Source organism: Mastigoproctus giganteus, chromosome 3 (genome assembly GCF_048544385.1).
Source record: "Mastigoproctus giganteus isolate SK-2022 chromosome 3, ASM4854438v1, whole genome shotgun sequence".
Taxonomy (NCBI): domain Eukaryota; kingdom Metazoa; phylum Arthropoda; class Arachnida; order Uropygi; family Thelyphonidae; genus Mastigoproctus; species Mastigoproctus giganteus.
In genome coordinates, this window is record NC_143577.1 from 162,604,228 (window position 1) to 162,625,217 (window position 20,990).

Here is a 20,990-nt window from a genome sequence, read left to right on the forward strand (position 1 = left end):
AGGTAAATGAACAATCTGTGCAAGGTCATTAGTAATTGCAAAAGCCTCAGCATTTCGACCAGCTGGGTCGGTGTGACCAGAAAACGGAAGCCAGCCAGAGTTGTGAACATTAAAATCACCAAGGAAAATTACCTCACTCTTAGTAAAGTTGGACTGGAGAAAGTCAAGTTGCAAAGAGAAGAAGTGAAAAAGCTCCAAGTGATTAATGGAGTTGGGAGAATGGTAGAGACAACAGATGAATTTTACACAATGAGGTAGAGAGATTTTAAGCCAGAGAAGATCAAAGAGAGGAGATTCCAAATTGCCAAGTCTCTGACAGGGAATATCAGAACGGACATATGTACAAGTACCACATTTTAAGCAAAATGAATCATACAGTGAATAATTTGGGCATCTGAAATGAGCAGTAATTGAATTAACCGATAACTGAGATTCTGTCAGAAAAAGTACATGGGGTTTGGCAGACTGCAAGTGGTAATGGACATCGTTAAGATTCGAATTGAGACCACTTATATTTGTGAAATGAATTAGGAAGTACTTGGGAGGTTTAGATCTTTTCGCAGATAAACTTGCTCTATTAGTTTGCCAATTCATGGTGTATTCAATAGTAAGGAAAGTGGGTGGGACATGCTGTATGAATTAATGAAATTTTTCGATATGGCATACACATGGCAAGAATATACCCAGATCCTTGACATAACATAGACTCAAGAATGCTCTCCGCATACACGCTACTCGGACTCCCTCCATTCACTGTCTGGCAGAGTATAGGTAGCAAGATTTTACGCTAGCTGATCCGAAGCCTCCTAAAGAGTTACCAATAGGTTCGGTCCGATGTACTAACTAGCGGCTGGCCTGTGAACACTGTTTTAGAGCTGTACCCTCGAAATATAAGGAGTATTGGATCTCGCCACGATGTTCATCATAACCTCAAAAGTCATAATTGGTACTGCATGATGGAAGAGATAGGGTAGGGTTGACAGGAACTTAGCTCTAGAGACTAAACATGGGTTCCACCACTTCAAGCCTCCAATAAGCAAAGTGGTGGTATTGCACCTGTTGATGAGAGTCATCTACCACCAAGAGTAATTATAGACCTGTGAGTTTAACTTCTGTTCCAGGAAAATTAATGGAGGCACTGGTTAAAGAAGCACTGCAGGATCATCTAGACAAGACTTCAGTTATATCTCGGACACAGCAGGGGTTTGTTAAGGGAAAGTCTTGTCTGACTAATTTCATTCGATACTATGATGCAGTCACAAAAGAACTGGATGCAGGGAATAACTTTGATATTATATATTTGGATCTTAGAAAGGCTTTTGATACTGTTGCACATGGAAGACTGCTGCACAGATTGGAGCAGCGTAGCATTGGAGGCAAATTGCTGCTATGGAAAAAGGGATGGTTAGGGGGAGAAGACAGAGAGTGGTAATCAATGGACACTACTCATCGTGGACTAATGTTATTAGTGGAGTCCCTCAGGGTTCAGGGTTGGGTCCATTGTTGTTTTCTGTATTTATAAATGATATTGATGATGGAATATCAAGCTTAATGTCCAAGTTTGCAGACAATACAAGGTTGGCAGGGTTGTTAAGAACACTACTCACGCTATGCTGTTGCAACAGGATCTGGAAAGGTTGAGCAGATGGGATGAGAGGTGGCAAATGAAGTTTAAGATTGACAAATGTAAATACTACATATGGGAAACAGCAACCCCAGTGCAACGTATCAACTCTGTGGTACTACACTGATAGTGGTAGAGAATGAAAAGGACCTGGGTGTAATTGTGCAAGCCGATATTAAGTTCTCTGACAGTGCAGATGGGCTGCAAGAGTAGCTCATGGTGTCTTGTCAATGATATACAGGAATTTTTCTAGCAGGGATAACGAGGTGAATATTCCCTTGTATAAGGCAATGGTGAGGCCACACCTTGAATACTGTATACAGGCCTGGAGGCCTCATTTTAAGAAGGATGTAGAGCTGTTGGAACGAGTACAGAGAAGGGCAACAAGATTAGTGAGTGGAACAAACGGGTGCTCTTACAAAGAAAGGCTTAAGTTTTGCAAATTAGAGTGTCTGGAGACTAGGCACCAGCTGGGTGATCTGATAGAGATGTATAAAGCCTTGAATGGTTTGAGCATGCTCAATGCTAATGGGATTCTTCCTCTTGCTCAGAATAATCATCTGAGAGGGCATAAATTCAGATTGAGGAAAGACAGATGTAGGATAGATGTGTGGAAATTTGCCTTTAGCCAGCAGGTAGGTGGCTGATGGAACAGATTTCCATCCCTTGTTGTGGAAGTTGTTAGCCTAAATAAATTTAGGCTATCAACTGGACAGGTATTTTGAATGAATGAATGGGTGAAATGGAAGTGTTTTTTTTTTTTTTTGGGTGATACTGCATAAGCTTGCTTTCTTGCATCATATGCCTATACTAATGCTAATGCGCAACAGTATCAAAGTCTTTTCTAAGCTCCAAATATATGATATAACGTTATTCTTTGCATCCACTTCCTTTGTGACTACATCATAGTATCGAATCAAATTAGTCAGACAAGACTTCACCTTAACAAACCCATGCTGTGTCCGAGCTATAACTGAAGTCTTGTCTAGATGATGATTCTGTCATGCTTCTTTAACCAGTGCCTCCATGAATTTCCCTGGAACAGAAGTTAAACTAACAGGTCTGTAATTACTTGTCTCCCCCTTTTTACCATCTGTGTACTGAGTGAGCAGCGCTGGAGCGCGGTATCGAGGAAATTAATTTTCCACATAAGTTCGCCGATGCTTCCCGTGATTCTCATGTTGGGTTTCTTTACCTTTGCCTAATTTTTTTTCTAAATACTGCTGCTATTAGACCTTGTTGAATTAAATGGTAATAAAAGTTTTACACTTGTATTTTTATAAATCTTAGTTTGCACCTATCTCTTAGCTAATGACTCATAAAAGTTTGAAGTAGGTGGCATTTCCCTGAATACTTATAGATGGATAAAAGTAATTTTTATCCAGTAAACTGTGGTTTTTTGAATTTTTAATAGAGAAACTAAAGGAAAAGTTTTTGTTGAAAAATATTGGATTGTTGCTAAGCAGAGTGGAAAAGTGCTTGGGGGGGGGAGGCAGAATGATGATTATGCAAGTGCGAGTGGGTTAACATAATTTCTGACATTACTGAATATATTGCGTTAAATGTAAAGTTAACATATAATACTTATCTATGATTGATCTTTTTCATTGTAGATAAATGAAAGTATGCTGATTCAAAGTACTTCTCATTTGGAGGAATTGGGTAGTATGGTAAGTTTTAAATAGCTGTTTCTCGTAATTTCACAAAGTTATACATGCAGATTAAGTATGCTAATTTGATAGAGATAAACTCGTAGGTTTTAAAGACATGATGCCTTAAACCATAAGAAGAATTTAACTGACATACAAGTTAGTGCATCACATCATTTCTGTATGCAATTAAGCCAACCAAAGTTGTACGAAGAACATTATAAAACTTCATATATTGTAAAATCCTTCACAATCCTTCACTAATCTTTCGGAGCCAGTTGATCCTTCTTTCATGCGTGGCTACGTGAAATGGTACCTATCCACCCATGTAAGAGGTATAAGAGCTATTGGTGAATATAAGTCACCCAGTTGTGACATTATTTTCATAATATGAGGGATGCCAAGTAGTGTATGTCAGTGCACTAACTTCTGTGTCAGTTAAATTCTCCTCACTCCACAGCGTGAAGCTTTTTGCCTTTAAAATTTGAATGTGACTATATATTAATCGGTGTATAATCAGACTGAAATATAGTCTCTCATATTATGAAAATAAGTCACAACTGGATTGTCACCTATTACACCTTCAGGTACCCTGAAGCAGCTATCTGGATGGTAGTTTTTTTTTTTTTTTTGATTTGGTAGTTGTTGGCGCATCGGCTTCTGTGGCCATATTGCACCTCCCAAGGTTTTTGCAGTACTTTGATCCAAGCCCGAGGCGGGAATTGAACCCGCGACCTTTGGGTTGCCGGGCAGGTACTTTACCCACTCGGCTAGCCCGGTCGGCTGGATGGTAGTATCTAGCAAGAATAAGAACAGACTTCTCTGTTGGGTAGCATTATTATTATTCAAAAGTATAGGAGATAGACAACTTATGAAGAATTTCACAATGTGAGATATTTTATAATGATTCTCTTCATACAAATTTGGTTGGTTTAATTACATACAGAAATGATTTAGTTTACCAGCTTGTATATTGATATGAATAAATCAATACAGTACAATATTAGGATAAATAAAATGCCCAATGAGTTCTACATTTGTATTAATATATAGAAATAAAGAGGAATTAACCTCAATGCATTTTTGTAGAATGCTTCACTACAACACCCTTCTAAATTCAATCAGAGGTAAAATTAGTACTCAATGGTTTCCTTCCCTCACAGACATATGAATGGTCCGACATATCCACAATCGGCAGTCAAGATCTCCCAACCCAGCCAATAACCCACAACTCACCACCACATAATCTCGAGAGTCAGAAAACATCGTCTAATAATAAACCCATTAAAATGATTGCAGCTTATAAAAGTTAAAATCTTTAAATAAACTAAAATAATTGAACCCAATTTTGAATAACTTCTCTTCCTCAATGAAGACTAATCAGTAGGGTGTAATTGTTTTTTTAGCCTATTGCAAATTTGTTTAACTTGTAAAAGTTACCTTTGTTTGATAGAATACCTAAAATTTAAAGCTAATTTAATAATATTATGTGATGTTGTAGTCGCTAGTTTTTTATACCAGGAATTCTCTGATTAAAATTAACTTTAACGAATTTCGGGTTTATATTTTTTTGAAGGCAATATTTTAAAAATAATATGTGATGAGTTTGTCTTAAATATTTTAATGTCAATTTAATGTAATTATGCACCATGATATATAAAAAATCTCCCATGATTCTGAAATTTAGGAAGAGAAGTTATTCAAAATTTGGTTCAGTTATTTTAGCTGATTTAAAGATTTTAACTTTTATATGCTGGGATTAGGGCTTGGAAACCGGTTTTATAAACCGGTTAAATCCGGTTTTCATATTGAGTTGTTAAAACCGAAACCGAGCTTCTAAAACCGAATTCGAATATTTTTTTAGTTAGCCCTCGAATATAGTTTTTTGTTACGCACATTTTCTTTCGTTTGTTCGTTTGTCTGGTCAACTGCTTTATTTTAAACATGTTTTTTATTTTAAATTTTATTTTATTTTATGTTTAGGTACGAATCTCATGGGCAAGTGGCCCAAATCTAGGAGGGGTACCTTTTATCTTCCCACCTGTATCGTGGCTCGATGCAGGTGTACTCATTTATGACTGAGTGAGTTGTGGAACGCGCCTTATTGATGGTTACCCCCACTAGAAACAGATTCGCTGAATATTGCATCAAATTTCAATCGTAGAAAGTTTTTTGCTTCTTTATTCCTATTAAATTTGCGATCAAATGTTCTCCAAAAAGCAGCTTCACCAAATTTAGCTTTTATGTAATTTTGAAACTACAACAGATTTAATTGGGGAAAAAAAAATTGTGAGTAAATAAATAAAAAATTTCTTTCGTGAAAATTTTGAAACTTGCCTCGTTTAGATTCTTCATTCAGTGCTTGCGGGAGTGACGCATAGTATTTTGCCTTTGTTATCTTCAATATTTTTATTTAAAATTGTCGGTGATATAAATTCCTACTAATTAATATTTATTACTCTTAATATGTCTAAGATGAAATCAAATGTATGGAATTATTTTGCTCGAAAAAGCAAAGATGAAGCACAATGTTCGAAATGTCAGAAGATAATGAAGTCGCCTGGAGGATCTACATCATCTTTGATGTTGCATTTAAAGAAAATGCATCAGATTGACATTAAATAAGATAACAGTGAACCTCCCGTACAAATGGTAAGAACATTAGAAAACTTTATCGTTAAAAAATTTATGGAAGAAGAGATTTCAAAATTAGCTGCTTTAGATGGATTTTCTTTTAATTCAATTGCCAAGAGTGAGTTTATACAATCAAGCCTTCACCTTCACAGAAATAAATACGATAAATTACCACCAGCCTCAGTGAATGGAATTAAAAATATGATTCTGAATTATTATAAAACTAAAGAAGAACTCATTCAGCATTTCAAAAATTCATTGGTTTTGGGTGCACGGTATTCATTGATGAATATACGTCTATACAAAATAAAATGTATATGAATATAAATGTGCATTCAAAAGACAATCATTGGTCGTTAGGTCTTATTGAGATTAATGGGTCACTTGCTAGCAGAAGAACTGAGCAAATTGTGAATGGACACTTGAAGAAATTTGGTTTGAACTTGGATGAGGATATTGTTGCCTGCACCACCAATGGAGCAGCAATGATGATTAAGTTTAGCAAGCAAATTACGCCTAATTATCAACAATGTATAGCCCATTGTATACATCTGTCAGTTATAAAACTCACCTCATTGCAAAGAACCATTTTGCGGTGTTTAGTTAAGGCATGTAGGACAGTCTCGACGCAAGCTCTGCAAGTAATAGCCGGAACATTACCTTTAGACTTGCAAGTTACTTATAGAGGCTTTTTATACAGACTGAAAAGGCAGATTGAGACCGAATTTCTTGGAATAACCATCAACCTTCAAGATGATGCTAAAAGAGAAAGAAGGAGATGTGGAACGAGTTAGTAAACATTTGGCAGTCTCGATGGGATACAGCTCCCTTTGGTGCAACAACGAGAAAATTTATACCACAAGTTTCATTTCTCCTTGATAAACGTGTTCGATTGTGGTTCTGCATGGACATATTCACGTCATATCTGTTGACAGGACATGGATCGATGAACCAGAGTCTTCTTAGGTTCAATTTATCACAAACAGACCTCTGTTCGTGTGGATCGCCAGAGAGTTGGGATCACATCTTGTTTCATTGCTCCCTGTATGACGATCTCAGACTTCCTCTTCAAGCACTTACTAATTTTCAATCAGGACAGGAGTCGTCTCTGCTTCAAAGCTCAGAGTCATTTCAGATTCTTCAGACTTTCGCTCAAGGCATATTTCTTCGAAGGCGTTCAGTGTCAACAGATCTCAACAGGATGTAGCACAACGGTCCTGCTGATGCATAGCTGGTTAGATCTCCTTTAATAAGACATAAACTCAAATCCTCAAGAAATGAAATTTTCCTCGGCCTGCAGACAAAATTAAGTGCTTTTTTTTTTTTTTTTAATTTTATTTATTTATTTATTTATTTTTATTTATTTATTTTTTTTAAAATTTATTTTATTATTTATTTATATAAATGTTTTATCTTAATAATTTTGGTTCCAAATCCAGCACCACGGGTGATCATTTTTTTTTTTTTTTTCCCCTCTGGAATGGGCCCTTAGAGGATCCTGGCCTACCTTCTGACAACATTAGGTGGGTCAGAGTCTCTCTTGAGACAGTACGTGCTTTACATGGACTGGCCCACCTTCCCATGGTGTGGATGAGTACCCAGAATCATCTGTCCAGGTGACTGATGCTTCTGGGTAGCCAAGCGGCCAGAACAGAACAACAAAACACACACATAATACACACAAACCGACGTCACACACATATCTGGCCCATTTGTAGTGCTACTGTTCTTCACAGAGATACGAGGCGGAGTTGAACAAACGTTCTAGGAGCCGCCCTTTACATATACACATGTCCACATCAGTTATAGATTTTCATCAACCGGTGAAATACCACCACTTTGCGTATTGGAGGCTTGAAGTGGTGAAACCCATGTTTAGGCTCTAGAGCAAAGTTTCCGGCATCCCCCCCCCCATACTGCTCCTTCAACCCATGCACGGTACTAATTACTATAGGTTTTGATACCTTTCGTGTTTGGGGGTTTCATAAAAAAAAAAAAAAAGATGTACTTTATGAAAAAGGTTTATCAATTATGGTGCCACAGTCTCTAAGTATCCCAAAGACAATGAAGGAAATGAAAATAATGAAGAAAGTAGTGATGATGAAGAAGTTGAAGAAAGACAGCAAGACATGCTTTATCAAACCGACTTTACCGATGAGCTCATTTATTTCTTCAATCCAATGGCCAATATTGCACAAACTATTAACAAAGTCAGAAAAATTTGCAAACTTTTTCGAAAATCGCCTACCAAAAATGACATATTACAAAATTTTGTTAAAGCAAAATTTAATGAGAAAGAATATAAACTTATATTAGATTGCAAGACTAGATGGGATAGCACATTCTATATGATTGAGAGATTTTTGAAATTGAAAAATTGCATTCCAAATGCTCTATGTGCAGTACTGTCAACTGAAACTGTGTCTGACGATGACTGGAAAACACTTGAATTGCTATGTGAAACTTAGCGACCAGTTGAAATGATCCCGAAGGCTACTACCTCAGAAGATAGACTTACTTAAAGCAGAGTCTTCAATAGAATTTCTGCTTGCTAAGCTTGATTCAGCAGAAAACCCATTTGCTTTAAAGTTTCACCAAAGCCTTTTGCAGCGTTACAATGCAAGACGAAATTGCCAAACTGTGGCTTTGCTGAGCTATCTACACAACCCCAAAAAGTTTAGGAAAGAAGATTCAGGTTCAAGAACTTTTGATTTTCCAAGTAAGCAAGTTTTGAAAAAAGCATGCTGAAGAGATTTATCAGAGATTATTTGCAAAACATTCCGAAGGAGTCTTAGCGTTGAATGAAGAAACTGAAAATAAACGAACTGTTCTTTTGGAAGAAAACAAAGACTCGTCTAGTTCTGATGTTGGAGATACACTCATGCGAGAGTGTGATAGTGTAATAAAGAGATTAACTGAAGAGCCTTCAAAATATCCGAGTGAATTGGAAATCAGCGAAGAATTCAAACTTTTGGAGGCAACTAGCCATAGAAGTGAAAAGCTGGAGAGAGTTTATAGAGCACTGCTGACCATTAAACCAACAAGTGTCCAGTCTGAGAGGGTGTTTTCGATCTCTGGTCTCTTTAACACAAAAATAAGGTCAAGTCTATCAGGAAAAACACTTAATATACTGTGTTTTTTAAAGGATCATTTTTAGAAAAAAGCTGAGCAATAAATAGTAAAGTAATTTCCCCAAACTGTTTTTTTTTTTCACATTAGTTTTATTTATTTATTATTATTATTATAAGGCTTATCAATTTTTTTGTTTACTATACGAGAAGATAGTTTTTTTTCAAAGGATTTGAATACAATTTGTAATTTTGTATAATCTCAAGCTGGTTACTTTTTTGGAGCATTTTAATTTTTTTATTTTTTTTACTATAAGAGGTGATAGATTTTGTTTAAAATATTTTATTACGATTTGTACAATCTACCCAAGATAAAATAAACACCTGTGTTATAAGCTTTTAATTATTTTCCCTAAGCCTGAGAAAATCGGTTTTAAAACCGGTTTTAAGAGTAAACTTCGGTTAAACTCGGTTTTGAAATTTCTCGGTTTTATGCAAGCCCTAGCTGGGATCATTTTAATGGTTTTAATGGGTTTAATGATTTTATTATTAGACAAGATGTTTTCTGACTCTCAAGGTTATGTGGGGTGGTTTGATGGGTTGGTGTTCGGGTTGGAAAATCTTGACTGCCGATTGCAGTTACGTCAGACCATTCATATGTCTTTGAGGAAAGGAAACCATTGAGTAATAATTTTACGTCTGATTGAATTTAGGAGGGTGTTGTAGTGAAGCATTCTACAAAAAAGCACTGAGGTAAATTCCTCTTTATTTCTATATAGTACAGTCTTAGAAAAAAATTCAACAAAGGATGGAAGTCTGTTCCACCAACCAACTATCAACTACCCGCTGGATAAATCAAGCTTCCGCACATCTATCCTACATCTGTCTTTCCTTAATTTGAATTTATGCCCTCTCAGGTGATTATTCTGAGCAAGAGGAAGAATCCCATCAGCATTGAGTATGCTCAAACCATTTAAGGCTTTATACACCTCAATCAGATCACCTCGCCGGTGCCTAATCTCCAGACACTGTAATTTGCAAAACTTAAGCCTTTCTTCGAAAGAACACCCTTTTGTTCCATTCACTAATCTTGTTGCCCTTCTCTGTACTGGTTTCAGCAGCTCTACATCCTTCTGAAAATGAGGCCTCCAGTCCTGTATACAGTACAGTCAGTCCTCGTATAACACGTGTTTACACTACACGGATTCGATCATACACGATTTTTAAATAGGGGAACGATATATAACACAAGCCGAATTCGCCTATGCACGATTTGCCTTTGTGTTTACAAGAAATGGCAGTCGAGCGTGGAATTACCCCAACTGAATGCAACATGATAGGAATGAAGAGGAGATTCTGAAAATGTATTTGTTTTTTGTATCAGTGAAGGGAAAACACATTTTACCATAATAACGTAAAAAGCAACACAATTCCAGCTATTGGTATAATTGCAAATGCAATTAGATTGAGTTTACTACCAGTTTATAACAGATTCCATTAGCAGAAAGGCAACTGGAAATTGTTTTTATTGTTTTATGGTAGTAACCCCTAGAAATGTGCTTTAGTAAAATGTGAGGTGTTAATGGTGTATCTCTGCCTTTACGGTGTTGTTTATTTAGTTACTACATGCGCGCAGCTTCGTTTATGTGTATAAGCGTGCCTCCTCCTTTTGTAATTGTGCTTTATTCCCTAAAAATGAGGAAAATACTTAAAAGGTGTTCAAAGGAAGCGTCCAGGTGAAGACACTGCAGATTCACAGAGAAAAACAAAAGCAATATCGATAAACAGAGGCGGACTGGGTCAAAAATTCTTACCCGGGAAAATTTATAGTGGCCTCATACTATGGTTTATGGCCAAAATCACACCAGCCTCCGGCCCACCAGGGTTTCCCCGGTAAGGCTAATGGCCAGTCCGCCTCTGTCAATAGAGAAAAAATATGAAATTATGAAACGCTTTGAGCGAAATGAAAGACCATGTGATATTGCACGTGCTACAGACCTAAATGAGGCAATGCCGAGAATTACAAAGAATGCAGAGAAAATAAAAACAACTTTCATAGCAGGAACAACTCAAAGTGTAATTGAAATCCATTAGATTAAGACAAAGAATTGGAAGAGATGGAACGGCTGTCATCTGTTTGGATAGAAAATCAAACAAAAAACAAGTTTGCTTACGATAGAAGCAAAAGCATTAGCAATATTTTATTACGTAATATTCGTCATAAAATATTTATGTATTACTTAAAACACTTAAGTAATTAAAATGCTTACGTATTACGTATTTTATTACATATAATAATAAGTAATCGTAATAAAATACTTATTTTATTACGATTATTTATTGTAGTAGTAGTGGCATGTGATGCAAGAAAGCATGTATATGAGCTTATGCAGCATCAGCCAAAAAAAAAAAAAGAATTACACCATTCCCTCCAAATGCCTGTCCAGTTCCTCCTTAAATTTATTCAACCTATCAACTTCCACAACGATAGATGGAAGTTTGTTCCAGCAATTAACCATCCGCTGGCTAAAGGCAAATTTCCGCACATCTATTCTACATCTGTCTTTTCTTAATTTGAATTTATGCCCCCTTAGGTTCGTAATCTGAACAAGTGGAAGGATCTCATCAGAATTCAGCGTGCTCAACCCATTCAAGGCCATATATACCTCAATCAGATCACCGCATAAGTGCCTAGTCTCCAGCCACTGCAATTTGCAGAACTTAAGCCTCTCTTGATAAGAGGATCCCTTCATTCCCCTCACCAATCTTGTTGCCCTTCTCTGTACACGCTCAAGTAAATCTACATCCTTCCTAAAATGAGGCCTCCAGACCTGTACGCAGTACTCAAGGCGTGGCCTGACCATTGTCTTATACATAGGGATAATCACCTCCTTTTCCCTACTAGCAAAATTCCTATATATCATTGACAAAACCCCATGACCTGCCCTGGCAGCCTGTCTGCATTGCTCAGAAAACTTCATATCTGCCTGCACAATTATTCCCAGGTCTTTTTCATTTTCTATCACCTTAAGTGTAGTACCACACAGTTGGTACATTTCTCTGGGGTTACTACTACCCATATGCAGTATTTTGTATTTGTCAAGGTTAAACTTCACTTGCCACTTCTTAGCTCATCTGTCCAAATTATCTAGATCCTGTTGCAGTAGTGCCATTACTGCCATTAACAACCCTGCCAACCTTTGTATCATCTGCAAACTTCGACATTAAGCCTGATATACCTTCATCAATATCATTGATAAATATACAAAACAACAGTGGACCTAACACCGAACCCTGTGGAACTCCACTAATAACATTAGTCCACAAAGGGCACACCCATTGATTGCCACCCTCTGTCTTCTCCCACTTAACCATACTTTTATCCATTGTACCAACTTACCCTTAATACCATTCTGCTCCAATTTGTACAATAAATAGTCTTTCATGCGCAACAGTGTCAAAAGCTTTCCTGAAATCGAAATAGATGATATCAAAATTATTTTTTGCATCCAGTTCCTCTGTAACCACATCATAATATCCTATCAGATTTGTCAGACAAGACTTTCCCTTAACAAACCCATGCTGTGTCTGAATTATTGCTGCAGTCTTGTCTAGATGATCCTGCAATGCATCTTTAACCAGTGACTCCATTATTTTACCCGGAACAGAAGTTAAACTAACTGGTCTGTAATTACTCCTGTCACTCTTCGATCCCCCTTTGTGAATTGGTGATACATTTGCACATCTCCAGTCCATGGAAACCTCCTCTGAGTCCAAGGATGCTCTCATAATTATGGCCAAGGGTTTGATTAGTTGCTTTGCCACCTCCTTTAATATAACTGAATAGATCCTATCCACCCCAGGTGCTTTTCTTATGTTTAACTTCAACAATTTCTCCTCCACTTTGCTCCACAATTTCTCCTCCACTTAAGTATCCTGCTACAATTTCATAACCTTCTGCCATTTTCAAACCTTAATAATTCCTCATGTGTGAATGTAGGTGCAAAATATTCATTCAGTTTGTTTGCTATCTGGGCAGGATCATCAACAGTCAATCCATCAATATCAAGTGGACCAATCAGATTCATCCCCTTCCTTTTAGAGTTTATATAAGTAAAGAAATCCGTGCTGTTTTTCTTAGCATCTTTTGCCAAGGATTTCTCATAATCTGCCTTCGCCTGCCTAACCTTCTTTGTGACCTGATTACAGACTAGCTTATATCTGCCACAGGCTTCTGAGTCACTTGATAATTTATATGCATCCATTGCATTTTCTTCTCTGTTACAAGTCTCAATTAGTTCATTTGATAACCATTTAGGCCTAAACCTTGAACAATATTTCTTAATAGGTATGAAACTTTTAGTAGTTTCTACGATTAATTCCTTGAATGCTTCCCACTTAGAATTTACTGTTGGTAAAATCGTCAGTTTATCCCACTGTACAGAATTTAAAAATTTTCTGAGACCACTGTACTCACCTTTATGGAAGCAAAAACCCTTTCCTTTACCCCTGATGGTAATTATATCTTTAAGTAAATCCCACATCAGCACACTGTGATCATTGCCACCTAGTGGTTCCTTTATCTGCAAATTCTTAATACACGAATGATCACTGCTGATAACCAGATCAAAAGTATTACTCTCTCAGGTTGCCTCTCGAACATGCTGCTGCAGAAAACAATCATCCAATAAATCCACAAAAGTCTGACTAGTGTGTGAGTGACCAACCCACAAGTATCAGTCAATATCTAGGAAGTTAAAATCCCTCATTATAAGACATTCTGATTTACTGGCCCACTCTATTTCTCTGTATAATAGAGAGACTACTCTTATTTTTGCTTTCGCAGTGCTTATGTCACACAAAACTGACTCAACAGTGCACTGTTCATCTATATCAACTGGGTGCACTTCTTTTGATTTTATGTTTTTCTTAATTAACAGCATAACACCTCCTCCCTTTCTATCCTGTCTATCCTTTCTGTACACATTGTACTCCCGAAATTCCAGTTCTGCATTCCTTATATCTGTGTGACACCACGTCTCTGCTATCCCAACAATATCTGCCTTTGATGTCTTGACCAACACTTCAAATTCATCAAATTTATTTTCTATACTTCTAGCATTGGTATACATGCAAGCATACATGCTCCTATTCCTAGTTACCCTAACACATCCCATATACCCACCTATTTCAGGATGACTGCCAACCGTCCCTGAAACCCCCAACACCCTTCGCTCCAGGTCGCTACTTATTCTAATAGAAGTTGTGCAGGAATCACCTTCACCTCTGCCTGCGGTTACTGTTAAACTATTAGTCTTTGTATCCCCCCAAACTAGCAGTTTTCCAACCCACCTAACACTGCCTTGATAGCATCAGCAAATACTCTTGCACCCTTCGTATTTAAGTGTATTCCATCCCCGTAGAAGCAGTCTCTCCTGTTAACAAATACAGACCAGGCTGAAAAAAATTCTATCCCTTGAGCCTTTCACAATCTTGCCAGAGCCGAATTGATCGACAAGGCTCTCATCGTATACTCCCTCCTATCGTGTCTGGGCAGAATTGCAGACACTTTCAAATTCAATCCTAATTCTCGGCTTTTGTTCAACATTGACCTGTACTTGTTAAGTAATTCTGCCGGTCTCCTACTCTTAATATCATTAGTGCTAACGTGTATAACTATATCACCTTTTGTGCCCTTAAAAGATGATATCCACTCTACAACGTCATCAACCTTTGCCCCTGGCAGACATACCCTGGTCCTGGTCCACCTATCCTTTTTACACAGCATGTTACCCGTTTCTCTGACAATAGAGCCACCAACAACTACTAGTTCCTGTGGGACCAGCACATTCTGCCTTGGGGGTTGCTGCTGTGTTGCATGATGACCAAGTGCAAGCTCTGGTGTTGATGTGGGCAGCTGAGAGCTTGATGGGCTCCTCAATTTAGATCTTTCGAGGGCATCCACCCTGTCCTTCAAACTCTCATATAGGCCCATAACAATGCTGAGTGGTCGCCTGATTTCTTTACACTCCTTACATCGCGCACACACACAAAGACATCCCCCATGGCAATATCATGTTCCGTTCCAGAGAGTTCGGTAAACATTTCACAAGTTGCACATTTTTTTAGGCTGTGATGCGTTGGAGAATCACCCCCCTCAGTTCTCCCCTGAGTTACAGCACTCCTGCCACTTTGTGCCTGTTGCTTTGCTGCTCTAGTTTGGGGCATGCTATTTTAAATTATTAAGATTAAAAAATTAAATTAATTAAATGTCAATACTACGCTATGTAATAGAAACAGTGAAGGGTATTAATCTATATAATTATGCGTTAGAGCTACCTGGCTATCTCAATGAAAAATTTGAATTCCCTACCATTATATAAAAAAACAATGGCTGCAAGATTCGAACGAAATAACAGTTTTATGTAAATTAAGTAGTAATCCACAAAAACTCTTTATCTAAATTAAAATAAAAATAACCAGCGTAACTATAAGAGTACGTATTAAGTACAATCAAAAATAACAATTATATAAATAAAAAGGCAAACACTTATCGCTTTTTCGGAGCCTGTAACTCACAGCTGTAATTTTTAAAGAGAGTCAGCGCCCTCTCTTTTGGTTACAAATATGTGTTCAATCTTGGGTGGTCGGCACCTAACCCTATTTTTCCTATAGGGCTTGTTGTTTATATTACACGATTTTGCATTGCACGAGGGTTTCTAGGAACACAACTATCGTGCTATATGAGGACTCACTGTACTCAAGGTGTGGCCTGACCATTGTATTATACAAGGGGATAATCACCTCCTTATCCCTGCTAGAAAAATTCCTGTATATCATTGACAAGACAATATGAGCTACGCTTGCAGACCATCTGCACTTCTCAGAAAACTTCATATCTGCCTGCACAATTACCCCCAAGGTCCTTTTCGTTCTCTACCACTGTCAGTGTAGTACCACAGAGTTGATATGTCACTCTCGGGTTACTGCTTCCCATATGTAGTACTTTTCATTTGTCAATGTTAAACTTCATTTGCCACCTCTCAGCCCATCTGCTCAACTTTTCTAGATCCTGTTGCAGCAGCGTACTGTCATTAGTGTATTGTCTGCAAACTTGGACATTAAGTTTGTATACCATCACCAATATCATTTATAAATACAGAAAACAGCAATGGACCCAACACTGAAACCTGAGGGACTCCACTAAGACAATATGTAAATTAGTCTACGATGAGCAGTGTCCATTGATTACAACTCTCTGTCTTTTCCCACTCAACCATCCCTTTATCCCTAGCAGCAATTTGCCTCCAATGTCACACTGCTCCAATTTGTGTAGCAGTCTTCCATGTGCAACAGTATCAAAAGCCTTTCTAAGATCCAAGTATATAATATCAAAGTTATTCCCTGCATCCAGTTCTTTTGTGACTGCATCATAGTATCCAATCAAGTTGGTCAGGCAAGACTTCCCCTTAACAAAACCATGCTGTGTCCAAGCTATAAATGAAGTCTTGTCTAGCTGATCCTGCAGTGCTTCTTTAACCAGTGCCTCCATTAATTTTCTTGGGACAGAAGTTAAACTAACCAGTCTATAATTACTTGTGTCACCCTTTGGGGTCATATTTGCACATCTCCAGTCCATGGGTACCTCCCGTGAGTCCAAAGAAGCTCTCATAATTATGGCTAAGGGTTTGCTTACTTCCTGGCGCCTCCGTAGTCAGGTAGGGAGGAGCAGCAGTGCGTAGCACACGCTTCTTGATCAGTCTGGGATTTCAGCCTGTGACCACGAAATACAGAGGATGTGGAAAGGTCAAGGAATGACATCGCATATCCCTGGAGCAATATGGCTTTAGTTGCTAATGCTCCCAATAACAACAACGTAAAAAGCTTACTTCCTTTGCTGCCTCTTTTAATATAATTGGATAGATTCCATCCACCCCAGGTGCATTTTTTTATGTTTATCTTTAACTATTAACTTCTCCACTTTCCTCAGTTATTACAAAATCATCTAGCTCACTGCCAGAGTTTAACTCACCTTTGGCATTCCCCTCCCTGAATAACTCATGGGTGAATGTAGATGCAAAATACTCATTTATTTTGTTAGCCACTTGAGCAGGATCAACAACAGTTGAACCATTAATAGCCAGTGCACCAATCTGATTCATCCCTTTCCTTCTAGAGTTTATATAGGTTAAGAATTCTCTGTTGTGTTTCTTTGCATCCTTTGCCAAAGATTTCTCATAATCTGCTTTTGCCTGCCTAATCTGCTTTGTGATGTGGTTACGGATCAGCTTATATCTATCATAGGCTTCCATGTCACCCATTAATTTATATGTATCCCATGCATTTTCCTTCTTTGTCATATGTCTCATTAGTTCATCTGACATCCATTTAGGCCTAAACCTTGAACAATATTTCTTTGTTGTTATGTAAAGCCTAGTAGCTTCCAAGATTAATTCTTTGAATGCCTCCAATTTTGAATTTGTTGTTGGTAACATCATCAGTTGGTCTTACCGTATAGAATTTAAATACTGTCTCAGACCACCGTAGTCGCCTTTACGAAAGAAAACCCTTCCCTTTACTCCTGATGGTAGTTACCTCATTGAGTAAATCCCACTTCAGCACACTGTGATCATTGCCACCTAGTGGTTCCTTTATCTGCAGATTCTTGATGCATGAAGAATCACTACTGATAATCAGATCAAGAGTATTACTCGCTCTAGTTGCCTCCCGAACATGCTGATGTAGAAAACAATCATCCAATAAATCCACAAAAGGCTTGCTAGTGTGTGAGTGACCAACCCACAAATTCCAGTCAATATCTGGGATAATATTAAAATTCCCTATTATAAGACTCTCTGATTTACTGGCTTACTCTATTTCCCTGTACAGTTTCTTATACTCATCAGGGTCATTAGGCCTATAACACACTCCTACTCTCAATTTTGATCTCCCAGCACTTATGTCACACGAAACTGACTCGACACTGCACTGTCTAGCGATGTCGACCGGCTTCAATTCCTTGAATTTTATGTGTTTCTTAACTAATAGCATAAACCGTCCTCCCTTCCTATCCTGTCTGTCTGAATACATTGTACTCACCAAATTCCAGTACTGCATTCCTTATAACTGTGTAACACCACGTCTCTGATATCCGAACAATATCTGCCTTTGATGTTTTGGGCAATACCTCAAATTCATCAAATTTATATACCAAACTCCTAGCATTGGTGAACATGCAAGTATACATGCACCTGTTCCTATTCTTAGCTACCCTAACACAACCCATGTATTTACTTGTACTGCGCTGATTTCCAGCAGTCACTCCCACCCTTTCTATTTAAGTGTATCCCATCCCTGTAGAAGCCTGGTCTCTCCTGTTAATACAGGAGAGACCAGGCTGAAAAAAATTCTTCCCCTTGAGTCTTGCACAATCTTTCCAGGGTCGAATTGATCGACAAGGCTCTCATCATATACTCCCTCCTATCGTGTCTGGGCAGAATTGGAAACACTTTCAAATTCAACCCGAATTCACTGCTTTTTTTCAACAGTGACCTCTACTTGTTAAGTAATTCCGCCGGTCTCCTATTCTTAATATCATTAATGCGAACGTGTACAACAATATCAGCTTTTGTGCCCCTGGCTTACATTCATTTTCAGAAACTTAGTTATCCATGAGTCTACCTACAATTCTAATTTTGTTTTTAATCAAATAACATCACAAAAAAGAGGCAAATTCATCATTCATTAAAAACTCTGATATCACTAAGAACTGAACATTTGTAGAACTGTTTCAGTAACTTTTTTTTGGCCTCATTTAGTAACTTTGTGCCAAACTGTGAGTAATAAGATGAAGCTATGTGAGTGAGCAGTTAGGTGATGTGTGGAAGAAAAACATATAACCCCTTGGATGCATTGGTCCAGAGTAGCAAAGTAGTAAAGGAGCAGGAATTTTTTTTTTTTTTTTTTTTAATTTCAGTGCAAGAGTTGAAATAATTCAATAATTAATGCCTTTTTGGGTCAAACTGCTATTTGCTCATGGTCCTGGTCCTAATAAAGTGGTCAGTATACGTAAGAAAACTGCTGTGGAGTACGACAGGTGAAACATAACTGGGCAAAGAAAGCCAAGAATGAGAACCAGAATTTCTACGTGTATATAAATATGGAAAAAAAAAAAATAAATAAATAGGATAAAACAGAAGGGCCCCCCCATTACAGGGGGCCCTTTTTCTGATTGGAAATGATAGAATCAGAGGCAGTCTGGCTGAAGTAACATGTGAGTTTAACAGGTGCTTTGGAATGGGTTTTTTGTCCTCTGTGATAGTACAGTGGTTTTGCCACTTGTCCAAAGAGATTGGGTTTAGTTCTCATCAGTAACAGAGGAATTTGTAAAGTCCACTTCAATGAAGGCTGTAGTCAGCTGATCTCATTTGGAGGGAGTTGGGTTCCCCTCATGAGTTGCCGACCGGGCTAGCCGAGTGGGTAAAGTACCTGCCCGGCAACCCAAAGGTCGCGGGTTCGATTCCCGCCTCGGGCTTGGATCAAAGTACTGCAAAAACCTTGGGAGGTGCAATATGGCCACAGAAGCCGATGCGCCAATAACTACCAAATCAAAAAAAAAAAAAAAAAAAAAAATCACCTCGTGAGTTATTCCAGGTATTTCTACCAGCACAACATGCAAATCGGCCCATGAATATACACTTGTATTGAATAATACATAAATGGTACAATTTGGAATGCCTTCAAACATCATGCATCATTTAATACCACCATAGTCACCCATGTGCAATTCACTAATGCAGTTAAGTACATCACAGAAGGTATTGTTCAAGCAGCAGCAACAGCAATTCCAAAGACACCCACACAGTTTCCACCATTTCCCAAAACATCAGAGAATGCACAGCAGCAACAAAGGCACAAAACAAGGTATGTGGGATATTTTGTCAATATCTTACTACAGAAAATCTAGTAGCCTTTAAATGTGCTTGGACCAAAGCATATTACATCAGATGTTAAAGTGAAAAGTAATCTTTGATCCATTTCACCTCTTCCATCATTCAGGCTACTAAACCCAAAGTCATCTTGGACAAGTCTGGAAAATGAAAGGCAAATACACATCACACCCTTCATCAATCCTGGACCAACATGGATGTTCAATCGTAGGCCTAAATGCCATTGCGAACAATCTAGGGGAGACATTTGCTAAAGTGCCTGATGAAACACCTTACCCCCAGAATGGCTGGCCCTCAAACAAAGATCCAAAAAACAACAGTTGAAGCTGTCTTCAAATGGCTGTGAGGCTTACAACCAGTGTTTTACATAGTGGGAATTGAAAGTGGCTTTGTCTTCTCTCTCTACCATCCAAGAGTGCCATTGGGCCAGACAGCATCCATTATGAGGTGATTAAACATCTTTCATCAGAATCAATGGATCTCTTGCTTTTGTCTCTATAACAGAATTTGTGTTGAAGAGGAATTTTTTAACTCCTGGCATAAGGCAATCGTCCTTGCCTTTCCAAAACCAAGAAAGTTTCCAAAAATACTGAACAGTTACCATCCAATTTCTCTGACTAGCTACTTGTGAAACATCCTGGAAAGAATGGTTAGTGCTTACCTTTGGTATTTAGATGCTAATAACCTCCTTTCCAGCACAGTGCGATTTTGTATAAGCAGGTCAACACTTGACTATTTAATCAAACTGGTAATCTATTCATGATGCTTTCCTGAAATGTAAGCACCATTGTCAGTTTTCTTTTGTGTGGAAAAAGCCTATTACACAGCTTGGAAATTTAGAACTTTAAAAGATATTTATAACTTTGGGCTTAGGTGACACAGTGCCATCTTTATTACAAACTTCTTTTCAAACTGGTTATTCCAAGTTCATGTAGGATCCACACTCTCTCTCTCTCTCTCTCTCTCTCTCTCTCTCTCTCTCTCTCTCTCTCTCTCTCTCTCTCTCCTGGCCATTTCTCCAATAAGAGGGAACTTCTCAAGGGTCAGTTCTAAGTATTATACTTTT

At 38.0% G+C, this 20,990-nt stretch overlaps 1 protein-coding gene across 1 annotated transcript in view; it reads left to right on the top strand.

Moving 5' to 3' along the window:
- The window catches only part of LOC150088376 (uncharacterized), a 115,777-nt gene that overhangs the window by 36,026 nt on the left and 58,761 nt on the right, over positions 1–20,990 (top strand). Inside the window, exon 2 of the mRNA XM_090369473.1 lies at positions 3,238–3,294. Within this exon, the coding sequence (XP_090225599.1) occupies positions 3,238–3,294 (57 nt within the window). The remainder of the gene's footprint in view (positions 1–3,237; positions 3,295–20,990) is intronic.